This window comes from Yarrowia lipolytica, chromosome 1D, assembly GCF_001761485.1.
Source record: "Yarrowia lipolytica chromosome 1D, complete sequence".
NCBI classification, from domain to species: Eukaryota; Fungi; Ascomycota; class Dipodascomycetes; order Dipodascales; genus Yarrowia; species Yarrowia lipolytica.
Window position 1 is genome coordinate 2414828 of NC_090773.1, and position 13055 is coordinate 2427882.

Consider the following 13055-nt stretch of genomic DNA (forward strand, 5'->3'; position numbering starts at 1 on the left):
AGGGCATGGTTTGGCATCGTTTGTTTTATGTACTGTAATTACGTAAAATGAATGTCTGTTAGTAGGATTCCAGTGAGGGTCTAGCAGGGTGACAAAGGCGAGAAGTGGTTTGGAAAAGGATGGGGCCATAAAGGGCATCGATAGGAGTCTACCATAAGAGGAAGAGTATAAGAGAAACAACGGCAGCCAACAAGAAGTCCGATCAGGAGTGGAAGGGAGCCAACACACTGTAGTATGTTGCGTTAACTGTGTTTTTGGAGTGTGCTAATGCTGTAGAATAGCTCCTCGGTGGTGTGAAGATTGTGTGGACAAAACACACGACGATGAAAGCAACCTGTTGGTGGCTTTGGTTCAGTGTAGACTGGATGAGCAGGAAAGGATGAGGACGCGTCAAATTGAACAGCTCCCCTCAATTCACCAGCTCCATCATAATTTGTTGTTGAGCTAACTTCTGCTATCCAACCACCTCTCAGAGAACATGCTGGTATCTGACCAGAGACCGTATAGGCGATGAAAGGCAGTCCATCAACTAGTGGAGCAAACAAAAGAGAGGAAAACATCCAGTGAACTCCGTTCATCAAGTGCACGACGCATGTCTCGGGTCAAACACTTCAGCTATACACCTTCAGTACAGTAGGGCTGTTGATACTCACAAGAAAGATACTCACAAAAGAAGATTGAGGGGGTCAACCGGTAGGTGTGTAACAGTTTGAGTCAAAGGAAGTAATTAATAGAAGTCTGTTCAAGTCTCCTATCAAGTCCCGGACTCCTTTAACCACCGTTATAAGTCACCTCTCAGGGGGAGGATGAACACACCTTGGTAGGGCTAACATAACCGATGGGCCACAAGCAACAGCGCAGTGGAGTGTGAGGTTCATCCTGGTCCATGGAAAACCAATTATCTTATGCCCTGACAGTTTTTCGTTGGTGTACCTGGTAGTGTAGATGTAATGATACAAATGCTGCTAAGAGGAGGTTACTCGGATGCAAGAGAAGGGTGTCTTTGAAAGGAGAAGACGGCACAAAGACTTGACTGAAATGGTTACTGATATCATCTGAAGCTCTTAAAATCGCGACAGTTATAATCTAGGCTATCTCTCGAGATTTCTTCTCTCATTCTTGTTGATACGAAAATATGGTGAATAGAGAACGGGAACGGGGTGCTTCTACAGCCGTCGAAGTCACGGTCACATAAACGGGGACTTCGAGAGGGCCTTTTTGGACAGTTAATAAAACGAAAAAAAATCCTCATTTTTTGGTGCCACTTGTGTTGATAGCTGTATTTCGTCCTGTCTGTTGGTCAAGGAAGACAGCAAAGGTATCATACCGATCGCATTCTGAAAGTTACACAAGTGGAAGGGGGGTGAATAATGGAGAAGATAAGATGGTATCATTGTATCCAAAATGTACTACCAGTGGCCCATTGGCATGGATAAATCGACAGAACAATGTCTTCCAGATGGAGTTGGAGGGTGTCGGGAGGCAGATCGTGGGACCAGTGTGAAGATGGAGGAGGAACACAGTAGGAAGAAGAGTGCTTGAGAGAATATAAAAATAGACAAGAAATATATTGGAGAAGTCCACATTCGATAGGATCTTATGTAACGCAATAAATGTGATCCTGTGCAGTTCAGACTACCTCCCTTATAGAAACACATTGGCATTGGCTCCAAGGAGCTAACAAGGAAGGAAGGGAGTTCAAAACAAAAGAATAAGGGTTATATTTTGTTCATTGACCGGCTATTGCTCACCATATCTGTGATAGGTGGAGATTCTGTGTACCGTTTGGGGCGTCATGGCATCGCGAGAGACACGTTCATTACACTTGTGCACTGAGTAATTGAAGGGGTAAAAGTCTCTACTAATCCTGGTCTAACTAAAACATGTTGTCTATCTATTATTTTCAACTCTTCAAGTCCATTACGTCTAACGGTGGTCTCATAGATTGTCCTGGTCTTCACGAGTGAGCAGTACGCATCGAGTTCTGTCTCATTCATAAGACACAGTGCGAGCTCTACCAATGAACTTTTTGCCACACTAATCTGTACAGTAGAGTACAGTATCTTTACCGTTATTGACTTGGACCAGCATCAACAGAAAATTATGTTCTATGGTGATGTACGAACCACTCTCAACTACAGTCCAACTAAAGATAAGTATGCACTGGTGCAGCAGTAGTGGAGAATACTAAGAAGCCATCAAAGGGGCCATTGAAACACACGGATTAGGCCAGGAATAACAAACAGTAGCCATTAACTACAGTACATACTGTCGCATTATAATCCTGCTGGAAGTACACACCGACCAAGGGCAAAACTGAAGCCACTAGGAGAGACCGTTTCTAATGTACGACAATGTCATCGTGCAGCGGTGATGAGTGTTTTTAGTCGAGTCCACTGACCAACGTTCCTGGCGATTTATGACTTTTTTATTTGATTTAATCTACAATTACGAAGAACCCCGCGTAACATGAAACCCGATACATATACCCATAACCCCCATACTCTTCTCATTGGTCTCTTTTCTTGGGTCGTAATCCCTTTTTTTTTTCGGTCTAAACGAGAGGTTCACATATTAGACTTTCAAACAAGGTATCAACGTGCATGTTGAAAAAAGTGCCGGGGATGTCGGAGACTGTCCAAATAACAGTTACAAGAGATATTAACAGATATTCGGGTTCATAATAGGCATCTACACGACTCATGGATCCCGCCAACATAATTATCTTCTCGAGGACTGCTCTCAAACCCCCACAAACTGCGCACCTGTGCGCACCTTATAATTACCTCCGCACAGTAAACAACAGTTGGCAATCTGCGAGTCCAGTTGCAAGTTACATCCGACAAGAGTAGCTACAAGACGTTGTGAGACGACACACTGGTTATTCACATATAACCGTGACACCGACGAGCTGCGCAGATACCATAGTGGCACAAAACTAGCTACACAAACACACTGCTCGTGACAAACAACAACTACTGTACTGGAACACCTCCGACATCCGACATCACACACAAGATACTTGAACATTCGCTGCAGTTACAGTAACACACAAACACAATGTCAGCACTCATTGGCAAACTTCGAAGTATCGGCAACCGAGATCTTTCTGGAGCTCTCAATGAACGGGCCTTCGATTTCGACGATGTGAGTATTGCCGAGGAGACGGGGAGAGTAGGGTTGTGGGATCAGCAATGGCGATATAGGTTGTGCTACTCGAGTGGTGTGGCAATGGGGTGGTAGCAATATTGAAAGTACGACCGTTTGCAAATCTGTATCTTCTCCGGTGCTGTGGTAAGGAGGTTGGATTCAAGAAGTGAAATGTTGAGGGTGGTGGGAGGCCGATGGAGGAGATCTAGCTTGGTTTGTATGACCAATACACCAGGTCTGCGAGCGTTTCTTGTATGGTCCGACCGAGCGACGGGTCTCTGTCTGCACATCTTTGCTATCATTCTTCTCTGGGCCGCCATGCAAACCACTTGAGTTCCACTACGATACGCCCTTGCTGGGACACTCGGCCGCTCCCAGTCACAATTCATCACATACTAACCCAGCTCGCCCGATATGGAATCCAAGGCGCTGTCACCCGTGTGGCTTTCGATCAGGTGCAATCTCTTCTCGCTATCGGAACCTCCTCTGGAGCCATCCACATCTTTGGACAAGTCAACGTTGAGGTGATCGTTCAGCTCCCCAGCAACCGTTCCTCGGTCGACTATCTTGCTTTTGTCGCTGGTAAGTACATTGTTGCAGTCGATGGAGCTGGAATTCTCCACATCGTTTCGCTCGAAAGCCGAACAGCCATCTACAGCAACAACATCTCCGGCAACATCTCATGCATTGCCACGGATCCCACGTTGGACTGGGTCTTTATCGGCCTAGAATCCGGCCAGATCATCACCTACGACGCCGACCGAGGCTGCATGTCGCCGTTCCGAATTGGCAACCTCCAGAAAGCTGTGCTTCCCGCGGCCCGTCTGTCTCACGTGATTTCTATCGAGCTCAGTCCACGTGAGTATTCAGTGCTGCTCGTCGCCTACAAGGAGATTGTCGTGCTATTCTCTCTGGTTGAGAACAACATCATTAAACACTTCAAGTACGAAATTCCCGCGGGAGCTCCTGGAGGAGACACGAACGCAGCCACGCAAACGATCAACCGATCACCTCCATGCCTGGGAGCCACATGGCACCCCAACGGACACCATGTAGTCAGCTGGCATGTGGATGGCTCCATTGTTTTTTGGGATGCCACCGAGGGAAATCTTCTGCAGGCTCGAACAGTGACAGATTCCAACGTCAACGAGCCCAAGAGATCAAAGACTCCTCCTGGAGGCCGGAGACTTCCTATCACAGGCCTGGCTTGGATCTGCGAGAAGAATCCTGAAAACACATCGATTCTCGTGGCTGGTGGTGACATCGACAACGGTCCCATTCGAGGTCTGACGTATATGGACTTTGGACCTACTCCCACGGTTGCTGTAACGTCATACGCAGCCATGGGAACCCATTACGGCACCCCTAAACGTACCCGGATGTTCCCTATCACAGAGGGAGCCGATGTCACGGACTTCTTCCCTCTTGGAGCAGCTTCTCCTTTCTACAACCGGTTTCACGATCCTGGTGTGGTGGTTGTGCTGCTCAACATTGGAGAAATCTATTCAATCAAGCTCCCGGAAGGCGTCCCCATTCACACCGCATCGGTTATGCCTCCTTCTATTGGATGGGTGCACCCCCACACTACCACTCTCAACCTCGCTGCTGTACCTCGAAACCAGTGGGTGGGCATGATGGCATCCGTCAAAGGCCACCAGCCCTATTTGGTGGGTGGAGCCCCTGCCCAGCGTCATTTGCGACGTTTTCAGACCAGAAACGCACTGTCTACGGGCCACATGAACGGCTTCGTAAGAATTTGGGACGCTTCGCGGGGTGAACTCCAGGAGAGTAAAGTCCTTGAAGTCGATACCAAGGACGCTCTCAAGTTACAGGAAGGAGTGCCGGTGTCTAAGGTGAGTTTTGCAGGCCAAAACGCCGAGCTTGCGGTTGCCGTATCCACTGGGCATGTGCTTCTGTACAAGTTTGACGTGAATAAGAACCCCAAGCCTGGTCTGGATCGAATGAAGGACCTGAACCTCTCCGAGAGCAAGGAGAAGGTTATTGATATTCGGCACCGATTCACTCCCGGTCTGAAGGAAGGCTTCATGCCCATCTCGCTTGTGAACATGAACTACGGCAACATCACTGCTCTGGACCACTCCAACGTTGGTTTTGTTGCAATCGGATACGAGAATGGCCGTGTGGTTATTGTCGACCGACGAGGACCTGCCATTATCTATGATGAGCCATGCTCTCAAAATAGTGGTGGAGGAGTTTTCCGCTCTCGTGGATCCGGTGTAGGATCTGCCCACGTGACAAGGTTTGAGTTCTCCATTTGTTGTATCGACGACGATGAGTTTTCATCCATTGTGCTGTTTGCTGGAACTTCCAACGGAGAGCTCATCACCTACCGGTTTGTGCCTAACGGCCGAGGAGGCTACAAAGTCGAGTATGTGAACCGTCTGCGAATCTGCGACGACCGAATCCTTGCTATTAACGCTATTGATGCTGAGCGGGGTTCTGCAGCTCTGGCTTTCCCTCACATTATGGCCAAGCTGGGCCAGGATGTGCTCATTCCAGGTACTGTGGTTGTGACTAGTGTCCATGACGTGCGTGTGATCCGTCCAAGTGCTTCCAAGATGACCCACAAGAAGTTCCCTCAGTACTCGATCCTCGGTGGATCCATCTGTTTCCTGCGAGAAGGTGACTCCATGGCGTTGGTGTGTATCACCGACACTTCCGAGCTGGTCTGCCTTGCTCTGCCCTCCTTGCGAGAGATGTCTGTGAAGAAACTGCCGTACCGAATTGATCCCCGAACTGGTGTAAACTCCGTCTTCTCTCTGACTGGAGACATCATCATCCAGATTGATAGACACGAAGCTGGCCTGATTTCAGTGTTTGGCAAGGGTGTAAAATTTGAGGATATCCCTGGAGATCTGCTCTACGATCCTCTCAAGGTATGCCCTCCGCGCCCTGTGGTCTCAACTCTTCAGTGGGTGAGGGGATCCGTTTACACCACAAAGGAGGACATCGACAAGCTGATTGGAGGTGCCCGACGACCCAAGTCACAGGCTATGATCCAAGAGGAAGAGAGAGCTCGAGAAGAGCAGCGTCGACAGCGTGATCTGGAGCGACGAAAACACCAGGAGCGAGTGGCCCATCGACAAAGGTATGATGAGTACTACACTGGAAACGGCGACGATGACGAGTACTATGATGAAGACGGTGTTCGGCGAAGAAACGCAGGCGGCATACAGGGTGCTTGGGATAACCTAGAGGAGACGGGCCATTCGTACTTGAACTCTGTAAACGAGAGTATCAAGGAGGCTCAGAACGATATGTTTAAGGGTATCTTGAAGAGTAAGTTTGGATTCTAGTCGGCAAGCTGGCCAGATCAGACCTGTGTGTGAACTTCTCTTTTTTTTTAACGATACCATAAATAAATGTTTGATCATTCAACATGTCCTATACTCGTACAGCAATACAGTAGTAGTTCCGCCGTAGTTGCTATATCATGCATTAATTAAATATTCTACAACACCTTCTTGATGGTGTTTCCCAGCGCATCCACTTCGTCTTCCTCATCGTACTCGCCCTCGTCTTCTTCTTCCTCTTCTTCACTTTCGATAGTGTTACCAAGAGAATCGTATCTAGGCTGTTTGACCCCTTCCTCGTCGTCTTCACTCTCAATAGTATTGCCCAAGGCATCAACTCTGGGCTGTTTAAAGTCCTTCTTCTCTTCCTCTTCACTGTCGCTTTCAATGGTGTTTCCCAGGGCGTCTACTCTGGATTCCTTCTTCACAATGGTGTTTCCAAAAACATCGACCTCGCCGGGGTTATCGAGTTGTCTGTTAAAGTCGATATCTCCCTCGTCGTAATCGTCATCGTCATCGGAGGGAGGAAGTTCTCCAGCCTTTCCATGGTCTCGATCTTCTCCGTGTTTCCACACTCCTCCAGATGCAGCCTTTTCTTTCTGTCTTCGGGCATGCTCAGCCTCGATTTCATCTAGCCACATCTTCTGGGCCTCGTTGATCGAGGCTGCGTCTGTGCACTCGGCATAAATTTCCAGCAGGTCCTCGTTGATCTGCAGAAACGCCTGTCCCCAAGAGAAGTGAGACAGTACCTCCTCGGCCCAGTCGAGATGGCCTGTGATGGCAAAACAGGCAGCGAGAGCCTCCACGCAGTTGAGTTTCCATGGACGGCCGTAGTTGACGGGGTTGGCAGCCACGAGGTACGGCAACAGACGTTCATGGGGACCTCCGATCTTGTTGAAGGGCACCTCGTCTAGCCGGGCCCAAGAACACTCCACAACTGCTGCTCCGTGCTCCTCCACGATCTCTCGGTCGTCGGGACAAATCACGTGCTTGCCGTTGGGCGAGACAACAACTCCGCTGTACTTTTGGCCCACTCTCAGCGACTTGATGATGCCCAATCTGTGCAGTTTCTTGCCGGAGCACCGCTTGGGATCGCAGTGTTCGAAATCCCACATGGCCATTTTGGCGGGGAAATTCGACGTGTGAGCCGTCTCTCGGTGCTTGGTTTCCATACGTCGGCCCTTGCCGGTCTGTTTTCGAGCCATTTCGGTGGTTTTGTGTGTAGTGGTAGTTGCTGAAAAAAGTTGGAGATGTTTTCCACCCAAAGTTTGGGTTGCGTCAAGGTGCAGCTGAGATGCGGGCTGATGCACTAACGAAGGAACACGAAGGGTGGTTGGGGACCGTTACAATGTGATCGGAGGGCCTGATTTTTTGAAAATATAATACTAGAGGCCAATGGACCGCAGTGTATTATTTATGTATTATTTATGTGGAATTTTGGTCTCCATGGAGGTTTCTAAATAGTAAGTTCTGCAGTGGTTATCAGCAGTGATTATCAGCAGTGGTAACAAGGGTGCTGGAGAGAAGAGGTTCATGTAGCTGGAGTAGGTGGAATCGACAACCGGCTCAGATTAATTACAAATGTTCTGATACTATCGAGATTGTTGAACTGAGCGAAGTTGTCACAAGTTGTCCCAAGTTTTCCCACCATCCCATCGTCAGTATCTCGAGTCAGATTGGCTAATAGCGAAACACACCATTTCTTCCGTTAGAGACATTATGAAGCTGACTGGGATAAGTCTAGGAACATCGTGGACCACTTCCAAGAAGTAACATGGTTCAACACCGGTAGACGTACTTGTACGAGTACTCTTCGTTCACACACTCCCTCACTCCCTCACTTCCCCAAATGTTCCTAGTGTTCCCTCCGCCTAACTTATCTCAACGTGTACGATGGTATTCAGCGTGCTACAAAGCAAAATGGTTCCATGGAATCCTCAAAACCCACCTGGGTTTCCCCATTCACAGATTCCAAGTTCACCAGCACCTTGAAAACCGCTATTACTGTACTGTGACTGACGGCAGCAGCAGTGAAGCTTCTGAACGAGTCATGTCATTCCTCTGACAGTATTCATCAGGTACAACCTCCTCTCAGGCCCGGGTCTTGTTACGATCAATACTGCATTGGTGGCGGACTGGAATACAGAAGTTGGCAAGTTTTACACTCCTGGTAGCTTCTACAGGACTGGTAGTATCCGTGTTGGCTAGACAGACCTACAGTTCATACAGTTTTGGCTGATGAAGGATCGGAGCTGGCCAGAATCTTTTTCGGATCTTTTTCGGATCATTTACTGCCCAGATTCGCGGCGGGTCTCTCTGTCAGCTACAGTACTGTAGCACAACAGCGCTCAGAATATGACTAATGCATTGTTGACAACAGTGCCATCAAGGGCATCAAACTAGCTGCTGCAGACCGTGCGCATTTGAGCGTGAACAGGCGACCGTTATAATAACTAACCCCAGACAATAGCTGCTCTTTATGTAATAATATCTTGATATATCGGTGATTTGGTACTGATTCGGATAGAATATTACTAGTAGCGACAACCTTGGTTGGTATCAGGGGATAGCAGTCGACTCAACTCACAATGGACAGAATCAGTTGAAATCCGACCGCAAGGAGGCGCAAGGAGCATCTGAAAGATTAATAAGCACACATTCGATCTAGCACATGTTTGATCTAGCACGTTCGATCTAGCACCACACTTGATCAATAAACGCCCATAACCACTTGCTGCCTGTACTTGGCCCCCACACATATCTCCGCTTCACTGAGTCAATTCACTGAGTCAAGCACTCCCAATTCTGGGTGTATCTATATGCAGGGTCTCACCGTACGTTAGACGCAGTTTTTGTATGATGTTCCGTTGGTCCGGAGAGAGAGAGACCTAACAGTGCCTCATCTAAGAGATACTGCAATTCTCAAGGAGGGTTGGTGTAGCACAGTACATACTGTATCATGGTCGCAGTTGTACTACCGTACCGTAATTCACTAGAGCTACAAGCACCACCCACCAGATAACACCTGGGTATTCTTGGCCATATTGGTTGCAAGTGCACTTTTTCGCTTGAGATCCACCCGACCCTCTCCGAAAACCGGATCATATATCCGTCGCCTGTCTCCCACCTGTATCTTTGCGCCGCCGCCAGCAATTTTAGACGCGGGAGTCTGGAGATGAGCGATAAGTTGATCGGCCGATATTCGGATGGATGGAAGATGGCTTGTGTGGCGTTTGAGACAACGTAAAAGGGGTGGATTTTTGGCTGACAGGGTAAAGCGACCACGACAAGCCCGAATCTGGTGTCAGAATCGCCTTCACGGGTCCAGATCCCGAGTCGGACACCCCCACTTGTCCCCCACTTTTTCTTTTAAACTCCCGTCACTCCATGCCGCCAAAATAAAAAAAACTAAACTCAAGGTTGCTGATCTCATGCACCCCGGATAACAGGTCCGTTTCTCCGTTCATGTACCATGACACACAGATACCAAAGATGTATATATAGGTAGCGGGCCGTCTACGTTCAGCCCACAAACCTCAAACGTCGCTCCATTTACACACACACACACACACACACACACACACAAACATGACAGTCAACTCCACTTTTAGATCGGCATCAACTTCCCCAAAACTGGGCAAAACCAGCCAGGCAGACATCCTGAGCCCCGAGGCCCAAAAGTTCCTGGTTGAACTCCACAGCAACTTCAACCAGCGACGTCTGGAGCTCCTTGATCTGCGTCAGAAGAACCAGCTCAAGCTCGATGCAGGCGAAATCCCCACGTATCCCACGGAAACAGCAGACATCCGAGCAGACAAGTCGTGGACAGGTCCATCTCTGGCTCCCGGTCTCCATGACCGACGGGTCGAAATCACTGGCCCCCCAGACCGAAAGATGATCATCAACGCCCTCAACACAAACGTCGCCACCTACATGTCCGATTTCGAGGACTCCCAAGCCCCCACCTGGGACAACTGTCTCGATGGGCAAGTCAACCTGTACGATGCCATCCGAAACCAGGTTGATTTCGACACAGAGAAGAAACCCTACAAGCTGACTACAAAGAAGTGGACCGAGGGGACCTACTCTAGAGGCTCCACGGACACTCGACCCACTCTTTTGGTGCGCCCTAGAGGCTGGCACATGCTCGAAAGCCATGTTCAGATCGATGGACAGAGCATGTCTGGGTCTCTGTTCGACTTTGGACTCTTCTTCTTCAACAACGCCAAGGCTCTGATTGAGGCTGGCCGAGGCCCTTACTTTTACCTCCCCAAGATGGAGCATTATCTCGAGGCTCGACTCTGGAATGATGTCTTTGTTTTCTCTCAAAACTACTGCGGAATCCCCCAGGGCACCATTCGAGCTACTTGTCTGATTGAGACTCTTCCTGCAGCTCTGCACATGGAGGAGATCATCTACGAGCTGCGAGATCACTCTACCGGCCTCAACTGTGGTCGATGGGACTACATGTTCTCAGTTATCAAGCGGTTCCGAAACCAGCCCGAGAAGCTGCTTCCTGACCGAAAGATGATCACCATGACCGTTCCCTTCATGAACGCTTACGTGACTCGTCTGGTTCACGTGTGTCACAAACGAAAGGTGCATGCCATGGGAGGTATGGCTGCCATCATTCCTCTCAAGGATGCTGCGGAGAACGCCCTTGCCATGGAGAAGGTCAAGGCTGACAAACACAGAGAGGCCTCTGCAGGCTGTGACGGTACCTGGATCGCTCATCCAGGTTTGGCTGAGACTGCCACCAAGGAGTTTGACGAGTTGATGCCAGGGGAAAACCAATTTGATTTCGTCGGAGAGGACGTTCCCTCCGAGAAGCTGTTGGATACTACCATTGAAGGCTTTGCCATCACCAAGGAGGGTCTTCAGGAGAATGTCTACATTGGTCTGCGCTACATGGAGGCATGGCTGCGAGGTTTGGGATGTGTGCCCATCAACAACCTCATGGAGGATGCTGCTACTGCCGAGGTTTCTCGTGCCCAGCTGTGGCAGTGGACCAAGCACGGCAAGTTCACCAAGGAGGAGGTATTGGAGATGATTTCCCAGGAGGCCGAGAAGCTGGGAAACACCGACTCTGTCAAGCGAGCAGGCGAGTTGCTGGGATCTGAGATTGGCGGCGATTTTGCAGAGTTCCTCACCGATCTGCTGTATCCTGATCTGGTTGAACAGTAGGTGGGATGACGAAGAGTATTATTTAAGTAACGCGTTATGATTTAGAGAGGACTGCCGGTTGGTGGAGAAAAGGGGATGTAAAATTTTAACAAACAGCAGGTACAGTACATACTGTACTTGTACTTGTACTATAGATGTATTCGCTAATGTGAGATTAATCCTGTTTATCTACCTGCACGGTCCGGGCTTTCACATCTTCCTTTTTCTTGAAAGCCCCGTTGACATAGAGTGCAATTCCCGCTAGGAACACGACCATGCCTGTAATCGTGCCGCCGTTAGTAGCGACTCCATAGATGGTAATAGGCGTTATGGAGTTGATGTCCGTCCAGGAGTAAGTGGATTTTTCGTCTTCGTCCATTTCGATGTTGGTGTTGACGATAACGATGATGAAGAGTACATCAAGAGATATCAAGAAGGTTCCCTCATCGACACACAGATACCTTTTGTTTTCGGAATCCTTCTATCAGAGCCGTACGGATCTACAAGGTAAATACAGTATCTACTCGTGAAACGCTTCCATGGACTGCTTCTTTGTGAAAGGGCGGTGCTAGGGACAAGCAGAATCTCAGATTTACAAAGATTATACCCAGTGTCTGTATTTCACCCCCTTTTTTTTGTACGAGCTTGTGCTTCCAGGTATATCGCGATATTGTCCATACTGACGTTCGGCTGTTCTTATCTCGCATGGGGATGCACTATCCAAGCACCTGGTTGTGTCGCCTGTCGTAAATTGTGTTTTGATCTGGACCGTATGTAAACCTCCAAGTGAGCATTTCAAGACGCGAACACTTGTCTAACGTGACGGGGAACAGCAGATATATCAGATAACTGCATTTTTACCAGTCTGTCACATCTCTCTTGGATACGGTAGACATTACAGTGCTTCACCGATATGGAAGTAGAACTCATCAGAACAGAACTGTTACTTCTCTGACATCCGTTTGATAGAGTCGTACAGAATCATTCTGCTACAAGTATTGTAACCTCCTACTATCGAAGAGTATCACACTATGGAGTCAGTGGTTCCTCTTGTGATTATTCAGTCGTACACTCATCCATAACGCGAAACAATCACTTATCCCTCGAAAACCTCACCACTTCCTTAAACATCCCTGGTCACGCCTCTCTTGGTTGCCAAGTTGGTCCGAGGCGCGAAACTGTGACATGGAAGACTGTAATCTTGACGCGGGAGTTCCACCTCCGAGAAAAGCTCATTAACAAGTTCAACAGTACTTTTGCTTGTGTCTGGAGACCGGGGGCTAGAGATGGACCTGTCCACGATTTGTCTGCTCGGATGTCTGCTGTTTCCGTGGAATACGTGGGGATTTCGCCTGCGTCGAGCTTGAGCTGGTTCTTCTGACGCAGATCAAGGAGCTCCAGTCTCTACTCGTACCAGTTACAAGTGTG

The 13055-nt window shown here is 48.7% G+C and overlaps 3 protein-coding genes across 3 annotated transcripts; 2 read left to right on the plus strand and 1 right to left on the minus strand.

Moving 5' to 3' along the window:
- Nucleotides 1-3404: 3404 nt before the first annotated feature.
- Nucleotides 3405-6467, plus strand: YALI1_D24182g (uncharacterized protein; the record flags this gene model as incomplete). The annotated part of the gene is made up of 1 exon (XM_503016.4): nt 3405-6467. The coding sequence occupies one exon, from the start codon at nt 3405-3407 to the stop codon at nt 6465-6467; it is 3063 nt and encodes a 1020-aa protein (XP_503016.3).
- A 155-nt stretch (nt 6468-6622) lies between these two features.
- On the minus strand, nt 6623-7669 carry YALI1_D24225g (uncharacterized protein; the record flags this gene model as incomplete). The annotated part of the gene is made up of 1 exon (XM_503017.3): nt 6623-7669. The coding sequence occupies one exon, from the start codon at nt 7667-7669 to the stop codon at nt 6623-6625; it is 1047 nt and encodes a 348-aa protein (XP_503017.2).
- A 2383-nt stretch (nt 7670-10052) lies between these two features.
- On the plus strand, nt 10053-11648 carry YALI1_D24249g (uncharacterized protein; the record flags this gene model as incomplete). Its single annotated transcript, XM_503018.3, has 1 exon — nt 10053-11648. One exon carries the CDS (start codon nt 10053-10055, stop codon nt 11646-11648), a length of 1596 nt encoding a protein of 531 aa, XP_503018.2.
- Between the last annotated feature and the right edge of the window lie 1407 nt (nt 11649-13055).